General features: G+C 44.0%; 2 protein-coding genes across 2 annotated transcripts; both read left to right on the plus strand. All coding sequences in view use genetic code 11, as the record gives it.

The window, feature by feature from the left end:
* Positions 1-381: 381 nt before the first annotated feature.
* On the plus strand, positions 382-4,315 carry EGR_02657 (hypothetical protein; the record flags this gene model as incomplete). Its single annotated transcript, XM_024491906.1, has 6 exons — positions 382-886; positions 1,758-1,919; positions 1,996-2,876; positions 3,316-3,612; positions 3,930-4,126; positions 4,204-4,315. 6 exons carry the CDS (start codon positions 382-384, stop codon positions 4,313-4,315), a joined length of 2,154 nt encoding a protein of 717 aa, XP_024353721.1.
* Positions 4,316-17,035: 12,720 nt separating this feature from the next.
* On the plus strand, positions 17,036-17,590 carry EGR_02658 (universal stress protein; the record flags this gene model as incomplete). The annotated part of the gene is made up of 1 exon (XM_024491907.1): positions 17,036-17,590. One exon carries the CDS (start codon positions 17,036-17,038, stop codon positions 17,588-17,590), a length of 555 nt encoding a protein of 184 aa, XP_024353722.1.
* Positions 17,591-18,380: the final 790 nt, after the last annotated feature.

Genomic DNA, 18,380 nt, shown 5'->3' on the forward strand with positions numbered 1-18,380 from the left:
TTATTATTCCCTCTATAATTTAATAATGTTTTGTTATGCATGATCGGCTGTATTCACACAAGGCTAAGGAAATTAAAATTTAAACCACACGTCTGTTGGAATCTGTCACCGTCGTATTCTTTACGCCCTACTTTAGTTTATTTTATCAGCCATATCACGGTGGGAATCCCTTCTCCTGCGTCACTAATTTAAGTCCCGGTGGTTGTCATGGCGAGAGCCCATTCTGCTATTGCTACGCCCCAGTGACCTCATTTGGCCTTTTTTTTTCAAGTGGCTAGGCTAGTCCACCCAATTTATCATATCCACAATTCATATGCAAATAGTGGAACAAGGAAGGCTTTAAAGGGGCATATGCAAATGCAGTGTATCTTTCAGGTGCAAATGCTTCAGCGAGCAGCGGGATTAGCAGCTGGCGAAGAGAGCGAGGAGGCTTGGTACCTGGTGCATCTCTTCCAGCGTACGCAGCCCCGTGAACTCCTTCGCATTTGCCACTTCACTTTAGCCACATTCCTGGAACTCAATTACGAATATTTTGACGAGGGCTGGCCACTCCAGTCCCGGTTGATCGGCTCCTCCACATTTGCTTCTGCTGCCTCTTCTTCATCCTCCCTCTGTCAACGTGGTTGCATGCTGAAAGGCAAGGCGGAGCGATTTCGGCCCCGTTCGCCGCCACCACCACAGACTGCGGAGGCGACACCGCCAGTGACACCGGGACGGCAGCCTTCAGGGGGCGGTCAAACGGAACGTTCGGTGTTTGCCACACCCAAGTCGACGTCTAAGAGGCTGGCCTGGCTGAAGGGGAAGTATTTGTTACCTTCGAAGTTGTCCGTTTTTACACCGACCTCATCCCCTGCTCCAACGATGAGTATGAACCGTTCAGTGTCCGGTGAGTTGTACTGCTGGTGTTTGAGAGGCTTTATAAACTGAAAGTGACAGATTTCGGTAGAGCTTGATGCAAGTGAGATGTAAGTCGGTGGATATTTAGCTCGGTTAAGTGTAATATCAGGGAAGATCCGTTTATGACGAGCTTGGGGCCTTATCAAGCTTGAGATTGATTGCCCTGCTATTTAACTTTCGCAGGTGATGAAGGCAAGATGAATTTCGACAAGGTCAAGGTTAAAACTTCTATTCTTAGGCTGCCCATGAGTTTCAACACGAATAAATCAACGAAAATCAGCTATTTTTCCAGTTTATGATGCGAAGCCATTGGGATGTTTGGACTTTGAGCTACTGGTGCGAAAAATGAGCAAATTGTAAACTCAAATCATCAGTAGGTCTACCTGAAACAATGAAAGGCAAAGTCTGCGGGGGCAAGCGTTTTTGAAAGGCGTTACACTTTGACATGCAGCCTAGGTCAATCAGGGCGCCCTCAAAGCGCATAGTAGATGCGTCAAGTACCTGCCAAAAATTTGTTCCAAACTTTATACCCTTGCAGTTGGGTGGCCGTAGTATATAATTGCTTGATCCAGCCTTAGAGTAGTGTTTTTGAATGACCGGAGTTAGTGCTTTACTTGTGAACACGTTTGTGCTTGTACTCACTTGGATATCCGTAGCCTGCAAAGACACGAACAATAGCTTTTACTATTCTTTCCAAGAGGAATGTTGCCTCTTTTCCTGGCTCAGTAATCAAGGTGGTATTAATGGCTCAACCTCTTCTTCGGGTAGTAACTAATAACCAGGGTGGTCCTCTTTACGCAACTGGAGTATTTTGTGACCAAATGACCCGGAGGTCGACTTCATTTTTTCTCTCCTTCCAGTTGTGACCCCATCAACGACCTCCGCGAAGTTTGCCTCCACTTCCACGTCCGATTTCCAACATCTCTCTGATGTAAACAAACGTTTACAAAGATTGCCGTATTACGAAAACCCCGACTATATCCTCTGTCGCTACATTTCCGACTACATGCTGCAGACTTCCGGTACGTCATTCATCGCTTTCCGGTCTTGAAGAAGGTGTGGTAAAGAATTCCTAGTGTCGTAATTCTTGCTTTCTAGATCTGCTATCAACAGAAGGTCTATTTCGCCGTCCAGGCAGTTTATCACGAACAAAACAGTTGTACAGTGACTTGAAGGAGTGCTTAGTGGATAGAAGTGTTGGCAAAGGAATCGTTCGTTCAGGAGTCTCTCTAACGTGTCTTTCCGATGCATCAAACACTGTCCCCAAATCTATGGTCCGTCACATCCAAAATCACCACTCAGAGCGTCGAGCGGCCGTCTACGATCTGTTGAACTCGGCTTTGGTCTACGACGTCACCAGTGTCCTCCTTCGCTGCCTCTCCTCCACTCGCGTGAATGCTACCTCCGACAGCGGCCTCATTCCCCCCGAAGCCACCGACCTTTTCGTTAAAACCACGAGTCTGCAGTACAATCTTAAGGACGGGGATCCTGTCTACTCTCTGGATCCCACTACCGACTGGATGCATCTCCTCTGTCATGGGAGACAGCTCCTCGCCTATCGAATCATCATCCAACTACTTCTCCCCGCCCCTGAGCGCCAACTCCTTCTTAAACTACTCGCCCTTCTCCACAAAATTGCTTCCAACACTCAGGAGACGAGAATGTCCTCGGAGGCCCTAGCACGATGTCTAGCTGTCGCTGTGTTCGGGATTCCCGATGATGCAGTGGCCATGGGTCATTACATTGACACGCTGATCAATCTGATCGAATTGTTTGAGGACTTGGAGATCCTGCCAAGGATGATCTATCAACAGGTGCGCAGTTTTTTGAAGTCAAAACTGGGCACTTCGCCGATGAAGAACCCCACCAGAGTGAGGGTGAATCAGACCAACTGCAGCTCTGTTCTGGTGGACAAGTCCGTGCTCAAACGTAGCTGGGCTACCTGTCAGGTCTCTATTGACACTAGCGATCTATCATCGGTAAGAATAAATTGTTTTCGTGACAAACTTTATACTGTTATCTCTGTAACGCGGTGGTAACAGAGATCACGTTTATGAAGTATTGGGATTAGTTTTTTCAATCACCATCCGACTAGACGATTATATTTTTTGGGACATTCCTCACCTTAACTTGCTTCGGCCACCAGTCCAGACTTGATAACATTTTCGTGTTGCCTCGAGTACTAATTTTGTTGCCCACTTGGATTCAAAAGTTAACGAAAAATTGTGCAACATTTGGAACTTTTTGACGTTCTAAATGACTATTGGCGGAGCAGAAATAAACTGTTGTGCTTGTACCATAGTGGCAGTTGCAAAACTGGGGCAGTTATGAAAAGCCTTTTGGAGCTCTTCAGATCATCAAGCGCAGCCCGTGTGCCACTGTTATCACTAGTAGCAACTGTGCACGTGTCTCTTACAGACCTCCAGTGGGAAGGAGAATCGGTCTTTTCCGCTCTCGCATCTCTGTTTGTGGTCCAAGATTTCACCGGCCCGCACCCGGCATTCGCGCACACCATCACCAATATCACGACGGTCGTCAGTGTCATCCACCACAACCACCACCCACAGAACGCCCTCCAAGATGTTTTCAGCGATGCAACGCCGACGTCCGAGGGCGCCTAGTCCCCTCCTCGTTTGGAAAAAGCAGCGCTCTGTGCTGTCAATGAAGAAGTCAAAGTCGCTCTGCCTTAGCACCGACGCGAGGGACACGAAAAGTGTGAGGTGTGAGTTTTCGCCACTGCGATAGCTACTTACCGAAAATCGCTGTACTTCCTCGCCTGTGATATTGGTAACTCAACCCCCATTCGACTGTGCTTCCCTCCCTTTTACCCGCCCCATCTGTATTGATATTGTAAATTATATACACTTCTTTTTTGCGTTGGGTTTGGAGTGTAGAAAACAGTGCGGATGTTACGAATAGGCGTGGTTGACAAGGCTTCCACTGATAGCTGGCAGTAGTTTGTGCTCTATCGGTTGCTCTCATTTGTGAATAAATGCTTGTTTTTTGCTGTGGGAGTCTTGCTTTGGCAATAGGATTCAGTCATTCGAATTTCGCGCTACACTAAGTTGTTGAGAAGAGGAGCGTGTTTTTTGGACGGTGAGGTACTTGGGAATTTGGGTATATGCGCGAAGGAAGCTGGGGGCAGAGGGGTCGCGACGTGGGTGTCGGTGCCTCGGCGTGTTCGTCGATGGGCTGTAGCCGGAAAGTTGGTCGTTGGAGGTCTCGAACGGTGTGTTCTGTCTAGTTTTGTGTTGCTGCGAGACTAGGACTCCTAGCTACCCTCGGTCTAGTGGTGCCTCATATCAGATTCAACCCCAGCTTTGCTGCTTGCTACGCGGCAGCGGGTGGATCGCTGGTGTCCGACGTCGGCAACTGGCAAGTTTCAGCGTTCACAATGTGCATCAGGTGTCACCTCTAAAACACCTCACCTGTGGTATTGATCGCCCCTCTGTCACTTTTTTTCTGTAGTCAATGAGCCTGTTAAAAGCTTGTGGTGACGAAAGTGAGTTTATGAAACGCGTTACTAGGATGTGGACGAAGTTGTCGGTGGGTGAGGAGGCGCATGGACGATTTCGACTAGGACTTATTCGTTCGAATTCTGTGCGTGCTATCGTTTTCAGACACTATTTCATTTGACATCCGCTGACAGCGGGAGCTAACGATTCGCTAGTAAAATCCCGTTTTGTCTACACAGTGCGGTGCGAATATTACTGAGAATTTCTTCTGAAAATGAGTAGCGAGTAAAGTAGGTATAAAAATGGAAAGAATGCTTTCCTTCGAGTGTGAAAATGTGTCCCATCAGTAGTGTTTCTTAGCAGATATGGGGTGATTTGGAACTCCCCACGATCGTCTCATCATTTTCATACTACCTCAACTGAAATGCTGTAATTTGGGTGAACCTCAAAAAGGCAAAATCCTAAGGTTCGATGGAAAATTAGAATGTTCTGAAGGGGATGAGCGAATTACAATAAGTATGCGCTTGGCATCCTTCCAAATTATCTCCAATGATCAGTTGAAGAATAGAGTATGAAATGCAATCTACTGCGTGACGACCGATGCCTTCCCGAAAAGTACTTCTTCCAAGACTAACTAAATAATTGTAGAAATCAAAGGAAAAGCGTGAGTGAAAATAAGCGTTCTCTAAATTCAAAATTTCCAGCATAATGATCTATTTATAAATTAGGATTGATACTACCAACGGTAAACCAGTGTTTCATGAATTTGAATTGGGCCTCTTGTGATTAGAATATTGTGTAGCCCCTGGAGACTTCTTTGAAGACGAGAAGAGACATAATACTAGGACAGAATATGTACTCCCAACGTGTAGAAGCCCCGGATGGCTACTGGCATGGCTTGGATATCATACCGCCAGGTAGAGGTAAAATGAGTAGCTCCTAGGTGGTTCATTACCAAAACCGAGGGTTAAACAATTAATTGAATCATTATAGTCATGGCTAAAAACTTCTTGTGACCTTTACCTGATTGGGAAGTAAAAATTGAAATTAGGGGTCAAGAGAGATGGAAGATACATGGACCGATCATTTCCAACAAGGCCAAAGCGGATCACTGCCACAATGCTTCAAAGATTTAGTTTCAGCAGCATAACAGCAAAAAGTAAAACCTCAGATCAATTAAGTCCCCGAGGTCGAAGATTCCTCCCTTTTGAATTCTGCAGTAACTGTTGGGAAGTCAGCCATTGATTCAGTTTCTATATGTTGAATACAGAATAAAAGTAAAAAATCTTGTAGGTAAGCCCTTATGCGTCATTTGTCACAGTCGAATCCAACAATATGGGCAACCATACTGCATTCGTGATGGCGTCCACCCGAACTGTTATTCAACAGCGTATGGGCAAGTGGACAATTAGGCATAGTTGCGAGATCCACCTCCTGCACCCTGAATACTTTCAGGCAGTAAAACGCCGTAGAGCAGGGGAGATGCTGACGATCGTGTCGCGATGAGACACACTATTCGCTGAAGCGGATGACGCAAATCAAAGCACCGACGGACGGGTCTATTTAGATTGACAGGTGGCGGCCGAGGTGAGTAGCGGCCTTTTAAGTTGTCCACAAGGTGCCTCCTAACGGGGTGTAGTGAAGATAAGGCCAACCCTAAGTGCATTGTTTTGATCGGAAGACATCAACGGTACCAGCGTATAAAGGATTTCAAATCGGCCATCAAAATTTGTTTAATGTAATCTAAAATTGTGTTATTTGTTTTTGTGGTACAATATTAGGCATCTCGCTAATCCCTCCGTTAAAATGGTGATTAACTGACTATCAAAAAGTTTGCCAGCAATGAAGAGTCTGATTGGTACCTGTGATTAAGGTGATCTCCAAAGATAGCTTACAATGGCAAAAGATCTAAAGTGAATTTGGTGACTGTTAGCCTTCACTATCTATCCATCCTTAAAATATTTATTTGCTCTACCACTGAATTGTTCCCATTTTGAAAGTTGTTTGAATAAGTCCTTGTGCAGAAAGCTGAAAGATGTCCTCATCAGTTCATGTGAATGTCCTATTACCTCTCCATTCATTTTCAATACGCCGTCTATTGACCTTACTTAAACATCACATGGTAGGGAGTGAGGTAAGGAAAACCCGATTTTGCGTGCAGTTTGTGGAATTCGTAGCAAATAGGAAGAGCAGAGCATGTACAGATCGGTAGCCTGTGCCCCTGAGTATCTGCGTTTCCTGGTAAAATCTACAGTTGGGTCATAGAGTAGAGGTTTTGTTGACTCCTTTCGTTCTCTAATAGAGTCAGCTCTCTTTTTTGTGCTTAACAAGGCCTTGCCTTTCGTAAATGGTAAAATCCACTAAATAGGGATATTTTTGCCATTTGAAATCTTTTGATAGAATAACATTATCATTGAGCTTTTTTATAGCATCCTCAATAAGTATTGGCTGCTATGCATCCTCCAGTCCTAATCATTTTACACTGGAGATAGCGAAACGGAATTTCTAGCCCACAAACAAACCGAAATAGGTGCTAGTACTTGATTCGATGTTGGATGCCGGTGGCGCTCACTGCTGCTTCAACGAGAGCGTTAACCTGATACATTCCCGATATATTTTGATCAAGGTTTCAATGTGATTTAAAACTTTATTGTTCACTGTTTCCCAACTAGGCTTCAAAAATCCTCAGTACAGGCGTGTATGGAATCAGTTCCATATTAGTGCCCCAAGCACCCCCCCCACCCTTTTGCCGTGGGGTCTTCCGGGCACTCGGCACAAGGCGGAAGAATACCTCATAACTCTCCTACCGTGGGTAATGGAATGCCCTAAGTGAAAAATACTGGATAGGCCATACCGTCATTGCCTGGTTTTGTAATACCCACACAGGACACTGAAATTTTTCCCATAACTAGCCCTTTTAATAAGGATGTCTTTCAAAAGATGCAACTTTTTCCATTAATAAGAAAGTCGCGTTTTCTAGCGCACCGGGTTTCAGTGAACAGCGAGGATATGTGGGAGAATGCGTCTAAGTAATAATCTCCTCAAGAGTTATTTTGTCATTTTTCGTGCTGTCACACATTTGTGCCATCGAGTTCAGATAAGTTAGGCTCTCCTACCACGCTTTCAAACGAAATCAGCAACTCGAAATTTGAAGTTGTCACTCCAAGAATAATGGTCTATTGCATGTCGGAATTGTGGACAGCAAGCCATCATCATCGAAACGCCCAATCAGTTTTCGCTAGAACCCTGTGACTACGGTTAGTTCAATTGATTGCCTTTCTTCCGGTAACCGTGTCGCTACTTCAGACAGTGCTGACAATGCATTTTCCCAACCAGACGACAGAGGGTGCTGTTTAAGGAAAGTTTGCCATACTCAAAAGTGGCTCAGAAAATGGACAAAATGCTTAGCGATTTGTAAAATAAAACTACCAGATTTAGGTACTGATCATTTCGATCGGCTTCGGAGCGTTAACTGGATAAAAAGGTTTTCCTTCTCTTTAAATTCATATCTTTCCCCACTTGATGTTCAGTTCAGTGCGTGGAGCGGGTAAACACAATTGGTATAATATCTGAGGGCCATGAGAGATGTAAGAAATCTGGCCATCCCAACGGCGAAACCTTTCTCAGCAGAAATTGGGTGGCATTCTTGAAGACTTGTGATAACTTAGGATAGATTTTACAAGGAAGCCTGGTGAACTTCAATGAACGGCTGTACTCCACCGTCCATCTTTCTACTGCCAATCAGAGCACAACTATAAATTCCCTTAACAACTTGTCTAAATAATGCCTGATTCGAAAAGCGTCTACTCCCTTTGTGTTGGCGTATTATAGATGCAGCCTGAAGGCGACGCAGGTATTTATGAGGCTGGGAAAAAAAAGGTGGACTTTCATCTCTATCAAATACAACTGAATCACATAGGCGACACTCTTCAACTGAAGGGGGCAATGAGGGTGTGCTAACACACTGCAATTATGATGTTTGAGGAAGGTGAACGCGACTGCCGACGAGGGACCAAGTGTTTATTTATCGGCACTGGACTGACCGGACAGGCTGTGTAGGTGAGCTATTATAATTGACACCCGCCGTGTGTCCCCTGGTAACAGTTGGCGCACGCGTCTGGTGCTTCGGTTGGAATTGAATCGACCTCATTTATACTTGTACAGCTAAATGTTTCAGTACAATACATAGAGGAGAACCGTAGAGGTTGATGGTTCAGCTGCCCCAACACCTTCGCCTTGAATCGTTTATCATCTGGCCTCCATTAAGACTCACTTCACGATTGTTGGACGTGTCTACGAGTTATATTTTGTGTCCCCAGGGCTGGGGCAAAGAGAGACAATTTAAAATTGAAACTTTGTTTCTTAGGCAACAATGACGTCGTAACCGACAGCCACAGCAGTTACACATGCAATAAGAGGTCGCCACACGAAGCACGCGCAGCGGCGAGATGGATTGAATTTCATTGTCTTCTCTCTAAATGAGCGGAGAGTCCGCCTTACTGTTCTCTCGATGAGATTTTTTGATTATACTACCGACTGCAGTGTGAACTAGACTTGGTTAGGTCCAAAATATTCACCACTTTCTTTTGATTGTTTTGAAATTGCGTCAAATAAACCAAAAATCAGGTTTACGAAAACTTTTACTACTTTCGACAGTAAGAACAAAATCACAAATTTTGAACCAAAACTCGGTATAACATTGAAATTTGTTTTCATATTATTGGATGATCCATCCCAAAGGAGAATTTGATTCCATAAAGGAAGGGAAAAAAAAATTCCAAGGAGTGGAAGCAACTTTGCCGTGTAGGGGTTTGTCAGTCCACTTGAATTATTCCAGGACAACCTGCTTTTCTTTGTCAGGCTTGTATTCACCGGTTCGATGGGTGGATTCGCCATACGTGAGAATGCAGAGCAGGTTATGGTATTCAAAGCCAGGCGTTCTGTTCACAAGAATGACTGTCATGGCATTGGGTGGGGACGTCTGGACGAGTAAAGCGTTCTCCGCTCACGGAACATTTCGCCAATCACCACGAGCTTTCCTGCACAGGCAACACCACCACTACTGCCTGTCATCCTGACTAACGCCTTCGGGCTGGTACATACACAAAACGTTCTCCGACTAGTAGTTAAATGTCGCACTTACCACCACATACATTATCGCCATGGTAGCATATCTTTTTAAAAGAACCAGTTGAAGCCAAAGTTTCCATTAGGAAATGAACTCCTTCGTAAAATGTGCGTGCACATTAAATTATCTCTGATGGAGTGTGGCTCAGCTCTGAAGAAGCCTATATTTAGTGGGTTGGTATTTCACGATTTGAAAAATAGGTGGATGAACAAAGAACTTTATCAAAGACCAGTCGTCCCTCCCTCATAAGTCACAAACTCGGAATAACAAGACCCCTCATCTTGGGAGAAAATTCATTACCATCGCGACATGGCCCCAGGGGACAAACGGGCACAGGGATGATACGGATCATAACTACATGCCTACCACCACCACCGCTCTTCTCTGCCTTATATAATAAGATGGGTGATTGGGCGTAAGTGAATGAGTGCGATTTGGGGCGAGGGAGAAGAAAGGATTGGAGCGGGAAGTGACTTCTTTCGTGGGGTTATGAGGGCTCCTGCCGTGACGCCAAAGTCCTCTAGATGGATGCATAGTCTCCATGTCTGGCTGTCTCCAAGTGATGCGGCACATGAGCCAGTGTGCGGGAAAGGATTGCATTGTTACGACAGAAATCACCAATGATGGCGTCCAAGCCGCCCTTAAATACCTTACGACTCTGTAAATAACTTCAAAATTTTTTAATATCAATATTGAAACTAGTTACTTTCCGGAGGATTTCAAATCAGTTGTGCAGACGTTGAAATTGGCAGCCCACCACCGATCCAGTGATTGTTCTACTATACGATTTCGCCAACCCTGCCTCATTGTAGTGTCTGAGCTATCCCTAAAGATAAATTACCAGTTTGAAGGCATCTTCATCATAAGTATGCAAAAGAGCTGCTAGGAGAGGCTGGTAGAACAGGTGTCATTGGGCAGACCATGATGTCACTTGCATGAAGCCCAATTCATGGAAGGCTAGAATAGTTTGTTTAGAAAGACTTGGGAGTTGAAGTGGGTGTTATGTGGCTACTACTGCTACAACTATTAATGAAAATCAACTTTTATTAGTATTCCCGCTCTTTGGAATCCACTCCAGTGCTAATGAAGACTTTCTTGACATTATCAGAAGACAGCATTCAAATGCTAAAATTTGTCATTGTGAGAGAATGGTGACCATGTAAAGGTCAACCTTCATGAATCATTCACATTGTGCAACTCATAAGTATCTAATATAAACGAAGGAGAAAGCTTAAAAAAATTTTTTGGCAAAGGATGTGCTAAGGACGTAGAAAGGGGAGGGTTTGTAGCCATAGCTCAGACAACTAAACCATTAATGGGATCTTTCAAGCCCGGTAATAAGCGATCTGGGCTACGATTCAACTGAATGTGGGGTGAGACAGGCATCAAAGATGGAGAAATACAGTCGATCAGTTTAAATCTGATGTTACTAATCGAATAAACTGTCGATTTAGGTCCAATCCTTTCCGCCATAATCTTACTATAAGAAGATCCAGTTCATGGCAAACTATATCCATATTTGGTAGTAAACTCGATTTTCTTCCAATACAATTTTAACTGTTCTAAATTCTTCCTGTTTTTAAATAAGAAAATGTGATGTAATTTTAAAATAAGCTTAATGATACCTTTTGTAAGGCAGTGTAGCGCCTTGAGAGTTCCTGGAGAACGGAAGAAGGTATAATGCTAGGTCAAAGCATGTTCTATCAACGCACAGAGACCGTGCCGCTGGGCGGAAGTACAGTGATTGGGCTCTTCAGTGCTCGTGAAGCTGAAACAAAGAGTTAAACAGCTAATCAAGGTATTACCTAGCCCCCGCCCCTCTCCTTTTGAGCGTCGTCCCTGGCGCTCCCCTTGGTAAACCTCCCACGTCGTGCATTACAACAAGGAAAACACCCACAAACCAACCGCGCCAGTCACCGAATTTGTGCGCAACTGAGGAGACATTTGATCACAACTTCACTGATCCCTCTTGACATTTCTTTCGGATCTGGAGTTTTGTCTTGTTTATAAAATGGATTGGAGAAAGGGAAATGTGCTGGTCATCTTGTATGCCCATCGCTAGTCGTAAGAACCCTGACCTAAAGGCAGTCATTGAATAAAGGATGGGATAAGGTTTTGCTTCTTTTCCTCCTTCCCACGTTGTCCTCACTTCGTTACTGTCCAGACCTGTCTATCTGTCTGGGTTATAGCCAGCTAGTTGAGAGGTGGAGGAGGCATCTTGTGTTCACCTCATTGACATCTTTATACGGGTACCGTAGGCAGCTCCGGTTGGTATCCCCTCAGTTGTGAATAGCATTCCTGCAGAACACGGGACTGGGGCAGCTGCTGAAGGTAGACGTCATTATCAATCTTTCTGTTAGGAGTCGTCACAGATTCTCCCATAAGCAGTTTAAATATTGGGGCAAAAAAGGCAATATCGGCCTACGGAGGGGTCTGGGAGCTTCTGGCATGGCCCAAGGGTCATAATGCTGGGCAAGAAGTACAATGACCGTGTCCTTTAATGGCCGCATAACCAAAACGAAGAGTTAAACAAAGTAATTTAGTCAAACAAGTATGATCATTATGACTTTAACTTTCTGTCAGTTTTTATGTTATTGTAAAGAAGAAACACACTTTTTAAGTCTCTCTTGAGGGCACCTCTGAAAATGGTTTTGATGTAAACGTACAGAGAGGCTGAGGGACGAGTAGGAGGGGCCTGTGGCGCCTAGGTGGAGACTGGAATAACCCTTACAGTAGCATAGTCATGCTAAATTAATCCCATTCTGCTACAAAATGGCACAAAACTCTCTTCGGACTCCGCTTTATAAGAGGTTTGTCTCTTGAAGCCAAGGTATGCACTCATCCCAGCCAGCTCTACACCTATTTATCACAATTCCAGTTCTTAACCATTTATTCTCCCACCTGTGTCATTGTGACATTGTTAAACTCTAACGTTAAGATAACCACCACTAGGAGAGTTTTAAATCGGTGGGTCGTGAAGGTAAGAATGACGATGAGGAGAAATACAGTCTTAACATGGATAACGTTTGTGGTATGCAGTACGGGGTCCTCTATTGTCTAATAGATTTTGAAATAGGACTCTCTCCCAGCTACGTAACTGATGAGCCCCGACGATTCTCCTCAAAGAAGTTTCCCTTTTACAGTTATATCTTCGCATCTTTTTGGTCACAAACACTTCCAATCTACAATTTCACAGGAACACAGAAATTGACTGTTTACAAACCACCTACAAAGTCATGTGCCCAATGGCAGAAAATTAAATAAGTTTCATGTTCAGGTTGTGTTGAAACAGGAAGCAATAAAAATAAACAACAGTCAGCGCAAAACCACATTAATCATGAAGAAGGTGCACACGAAGCTAGCCATTCTGCTTGTCATAACAAAGGCTTGTTGGTTTAAAATGTTAAAATTCCGACTGTTTGTTTGCACAGCTACACCTTGAGGGTCGCAATCGATGTGGCGGAGGGGGGGGGGGCGGGAATACGGGTGGAGGAGGGGGGAAGTTAGTAAAAATAAACACTTAAATACGCAATACCAAGGGGGCTGGCGTTGAAAATTAGTTAAACTCTTGAAACTCTTACTTCCCTCGATCCCTCACTTCTCCCCCTCTTTCAGCCCTCCATGCGTGGTAATTTCACCCGCTGACATCAACACGTCTAGGGCACTTCGCCCTGCACCATGAATTCAATTGCTCATCGCTGAGACTACAATGGAATGATTTTCAGTGTAACTAGTTACACTTCCTGCAATGAAGTGATGTGGGCTTACCGACCTTTTCACCAGACTCCTACCCATCAGTGGTTGACGTAATTTCTCATGCTTACCCTGGTCAGTATAGCATAAATTCCTCATCGATATTACATTCAAACTTCTAAGCTTCTGCACTTAGTTATTCATTTACTGGTATACAAAACTGCGCGAATTCTTCCAACCTTCCATGAACTAGCCTCCAAGCCGAAGGCATGCGGTTCTGGCATCAATCTCTCAGCCGTTCTCTACACCTACCGCAGCATGAATGCCTTCCTGGCCCTGATTAGCTAATTCGGGTAGTCCACCACGCCGCAGATCCAGTTATCACCTCAAAAAGGTAATTGGGAAGAATTGTCAAAGGGTGTTAGCTAAATCCTCTACTTTATGCTAACTCCACAGATGGTAAATTTTCCCCCCTTTCTTAAAATCTTAAACAACCATTTTCTCCGATTGCTCTTATTGCTGTGAATGTAGAATTTATTCGACTACTTTACAATACAATTCCGAACTGATATTTTGAATTAAAGGGGGATTTCTTTTCAGGACGTAGATTTAAATGCCAAAAGGGAACGCAAGCGAGACTTGTAAAGTGCGGAGGCGGGAGTAGTGAAATCGGTTTAAAGCTCTTCCAAAACAAGTTTTTCATACGGAAGAAAGTGGGGATGAAGGACATCAGGCTATTACGTTGGGAGTAGGCACTGATGCAATGAATACTGGCCTTGTTTAAATTATATATTTGACGTTTTGAAAGGCTTTTTGACGACTATAGCAAGTTTTTAAAGCTACGATTTATGCCAACTCGTGTTGATGAACCGTGCGAAACCAATCAACTGGTAAAACGGAGGAAGGTGGATTGGTGGCTGGGGGTATTCGAGGTGGGACGCCTGGCCGTTGGCGTGATGGTGATCATTGGGGAAATATCCAATCCCTTTGACCGAGAGGGGGAGGACAGGGAACAGCCACTTGTGCCGGTCGTAAATGGCATCGCATAAATGAATTAGGAAAGGTAAAGCTTTATGTCTTCCGACAGCATCAGAAACTGATCCCTCAAAATAATTCCTTCCTTTTTAACACATCCTCTTTTAGAGTCACACATATGTGACGTCCCGATTTTTTGTCTCTGTCGCAAGTCACGCATATGTGACACATTTGATTCAAAGGAAGGAGAAAAGACTATGGGAACGGTTGGTGCCACATTAGGTTAGGAATAAAACATCCAAGCTATGGTGGTTAGTACTTCTCTGAGTTTGACACTGGGTGCAAGTGCGCTAACTGCAGGCAACTACATGATCACTCTTTCAAAATTTAAAATATCACGTTGCAATTTTCGTTAAAAACATCCACGCTTTAAATGATTTTACCCAGATTTTTGAAGAGCTGTGTACTTACAAGCCCGATTTAAGCTGTAGATGCTAACATTAAGAGACACTACAATGAGGCGGTCAGGCTTTATCTTTGAGAGGCTTTTACTGTAGCATTTTTGTGGTCCATCAATCGTTGTTAATTATTTCAATGAAAGAATGAACTCTGGCGGCCTCATGTACTCCTGTTTAATGGTCATTTCGTGTTTGTAGGTAACAAAACGCAAAAGCTCAAAATGTGCTTTGAGGAACTTAAAATTACCCAGATATGATTGAAAGTGACAAGCAGTCATTCAGGTTTTCTAAAACCCAGATACTATAATCTGATTGGGCACAGTAGAACCTTTTCAGAGCAGCTTTCATTAGATTGCATCAAACCAAAAAGTTCTCGTTTTGAATAACAAAACGTTTTTTACTCTATTTCAGCACTTAAAGGTATCAACCGAGATCCACATTTTCGGCCATTAAGTCTCAAAATCACACTTGATCGTAATTTGTTAACCCTTTCTACTCCAGGGTCTGCCTCAGAGAAAAACTAGCCACCATGGACGGGAAGTTTCATTGGCTGCCCTTAATCATCCTTTGTGAAACTTCATTTACAGGAGAACATGACCGGAACTTTAAGGGGAAGCTAGGCTCACGTGGCGCAATTATTTTACCAGTTGTCGGAGGCAGACCACTTGGGCGCACACAGTTCCAATCCGAACCCACGTTCCGCTTCACCATCAAGAGAGCACTAGGGATGGAAGTACAGCCATGCGTGTAATTGAAAAAGGGGGAAAAATGGCACTCTCCTAATCCTCCTCTCATTCCCTCCCCCCACCCTGTGGTTTTCCCTGCATCTCAGATCGCACGTGCTGTCGCAGGGGCTTCCACTTCCTTTAGTCCCCGTCCATAGCTATCACCGTCAAGTCGGAAATCGAGTCACGCAATCTCGATTGACCTTTTTCGACTTCCACCTCGGTTTAAGAAGGGATCAAAGGAACGGTTTTATGGTGCCAGAATACGTGATAGCAGCGACGAAACTTGTAAGAATCGTTCACAAAATTATCAAAGAGTAAATCTGCTATAGACTTTGGCCATTTTTGAATCACTTTAAGCTACATGGCCAAGAAATACTATTTAGGTGTGGAAGAGTAAGATGGTATTGTAAATGCTTCATGAAACTGACATGGTTCTCTCAGAGCTAATAATCGAAATAAAATCTTAAATCAAAAACAAAGTAGAAATAACTTCTTGTTACTAAGCTGTATCTGCCAGAGGCATACTATTGTTTTTGTCAGTCTATCGTGACTTACCTCTCCGCTACTTTCTTGTCATTCTCAATTCTCATTTCACCAAGTACTGGTTGATTGTAAACCATCTGATTCCAGCTTCTAATTTTTACAAATCGAGTTTAATTTAGATCCAATAGCTGCAGGAGCTAGCTTCTCGTCAAATTTGTGGTATAACAGTGACGAGGACGCTGTAGTAGAAACTCCACCCTCGCAGTTGTTCAATTGCATCACTTAGTTCTGCTGATGAATCACTCAAAGACTGCTGGGTCGCCCACAGAAACAATCCTTTCTACTTTCACCAAGGAGAATTGAATTTCCCTCTCGACAGGTTACTCAATGATTAGTGTGCCAATAACAGCTTCTAGTCATACTTGAGGCCGCCAGTGATGAAGCAATGCGTTGCCGCCTGCATCACCTGAGAAGAGCAAATCATGGCAGCAACCAAGCAGCCAAGAAACTGGATCCTACCCAACTCACTATCATCCATTGACAAACACCTCAATCGCAGTTGTAACTATTTCAACCCGCTATAGTCGTTTACTTTTATTACAAAAAGTAAAGGGACCCTATTGGCCACTTGTATTCATCTGAATCAAACTGTTTCAGACCTGAGAAGCGCATCTGATTTTGTTACCCAAGTTATTATTTACCACTCGAATCAAAAAAACGCACAAGTTACATCAAACTACGCATTGGAGGACGACATTCTCGTTTGAGCTATTCAACAGCCTTCATGGATGATCGGTGTATTGTTGGTTAGTACCCTTAAGGGTCACAAGCTTGTTCATCTTTTCAAACCACTGTCATCAATACTGTTGTTATAAGGATATTTGCGTTCCTTGCTGAGAAATAAGCGTTTTCTGAACCGAAATCTGACACATTGCCACCATGGTGATACACTTAGAGCTAGAACAAGCTGATAAGCTTCACCTTTTTATAACCCATCACCCACTTAAAGGCTGTCAACAGTGACTGATCGTTCTGCCCACCGGAAGCGCTCACGCATTTATACATGCACGAAGCACAAGCCCATAAGCACGGAGTTTCGCACAGGTGCATAAAAGTTGTTGCATCCCCGCCGCTCAATGACTGTGTACTTTGACCCTTTCGAGCAAACACAAGGGGGCACATTTAGTCCATCATCACTTGCTCACTCGCTCGTAGAGCATGCCTGGCTATCGTCGCATCCTCTTTGCGGTGGACAGGAGCCACCACTGCCGTCGTGCATTCCAGTGGTTCCTTCAGTGCATGTGGCGGAGCGGTGCCAAGACCAACGGATCCAGAATGGCGGAGGATGAAGCAGAGGGAGAAGATGCCATTACTTTGATCCACGTCATCTCCCCCGACCTCAGCACCCCAGTGGAAGAGGAAGTGCCGGTATCGATGATGGAGGTGAACGGGGGAGGAGGAAGCGAAGGGGTGCCACGAGTGATGGAGAAGGCGTTCACCGAGGGCAAGGCAGTTTGTCAGGTCTTCCTGCAACTTGCAAGTGAAGCAGGCGCAACGCGCTGCAACGCTTGCATCACAGTGGAGAGTCATTCTGCCATCGGAAATGCCATTCTTCGATCCGCGCGGATTCGTGGCGCCGATATGATCGTGATGGGATCGCATGGACACAAAGCCATCCACCGGGCTGTTCATCTCGGTTCTGTGAGCAAGTACATCACCCGGCACAGTCACATCCCCGTCGTTGTCATTCCGCCTCAAGCCTGCCCGTCTTAGGTTTACTACCCTCATCTTGATTGATTCTCTAACAGGGCAAATAATTTCCAGATTAAAATGACTTGATTTTCACTGACGCTATTTATTTGAATTCGCACTCTTTTACACAACATATTATTCTTAAGTAGAATGGGTTAAATTTGAGCGAAACGGAATCTTTGTGCGGTAATAAAGCAGTGGATCGAAGTTTAGAGGGTATGCGCATGGGTTGTAAGTCCAGATGTACTCGCAAAGGGTTGAGACTGGCAACTTGAAAAATGTGCGCAAACAACCAATGAGAATAGTGCCTCTGTTAAAAAATTTCGACAAAATGGTCAAATTTTGCAGTGAATTTTTCCACTTTACCTTTTTTCAAAAGTTGAACTTTAAATATCAAGTAAGAGGCATTTAGATTTAGCGCCTGAAATTGAAAAATTGGATAGTGTTTAAAGTATAATCAAGCTCAGGGGAGCAAAATGCCAAAAGGATCATTTTTGACTGCAAATAAAAAAATTAATGAGCGCCATTTCGTAAAGCCTACCCATGATTGCGAATCTGACCGATTCATGTTAAAGAAATGATGAATGCGTTATTTTAGCCTGTTTGGTAATACTTTAATTGACTATATATCACTACGGAAAAGAGGTATGTATTCGACACCGCGAATAAACAAACAATATCCTTGATTAAAGTAATGTCTTTCAACAATTTCCCATTTCTTTCTATGGGAGTCAACACAACCATGACTCCTCAAAAAGGTACCGTTTTGAAGCAAGATATTTTGAACAACCAATTCTTTGGTGCAATTGTG

Source organism: Echinococcus granulosus (assembly GCF_000524195.1).
Source record: "Echinococcus granulosus chromosome Unknown EG_S00012, whole genome shotgun sequence".
Lineage (NCBI taxonomy): Eukaryota > Metazoa > Platyhelminthes > Cestoda > Cyclophyllidea > Taeniidae > Echinococcus > Echinococcus granulosus.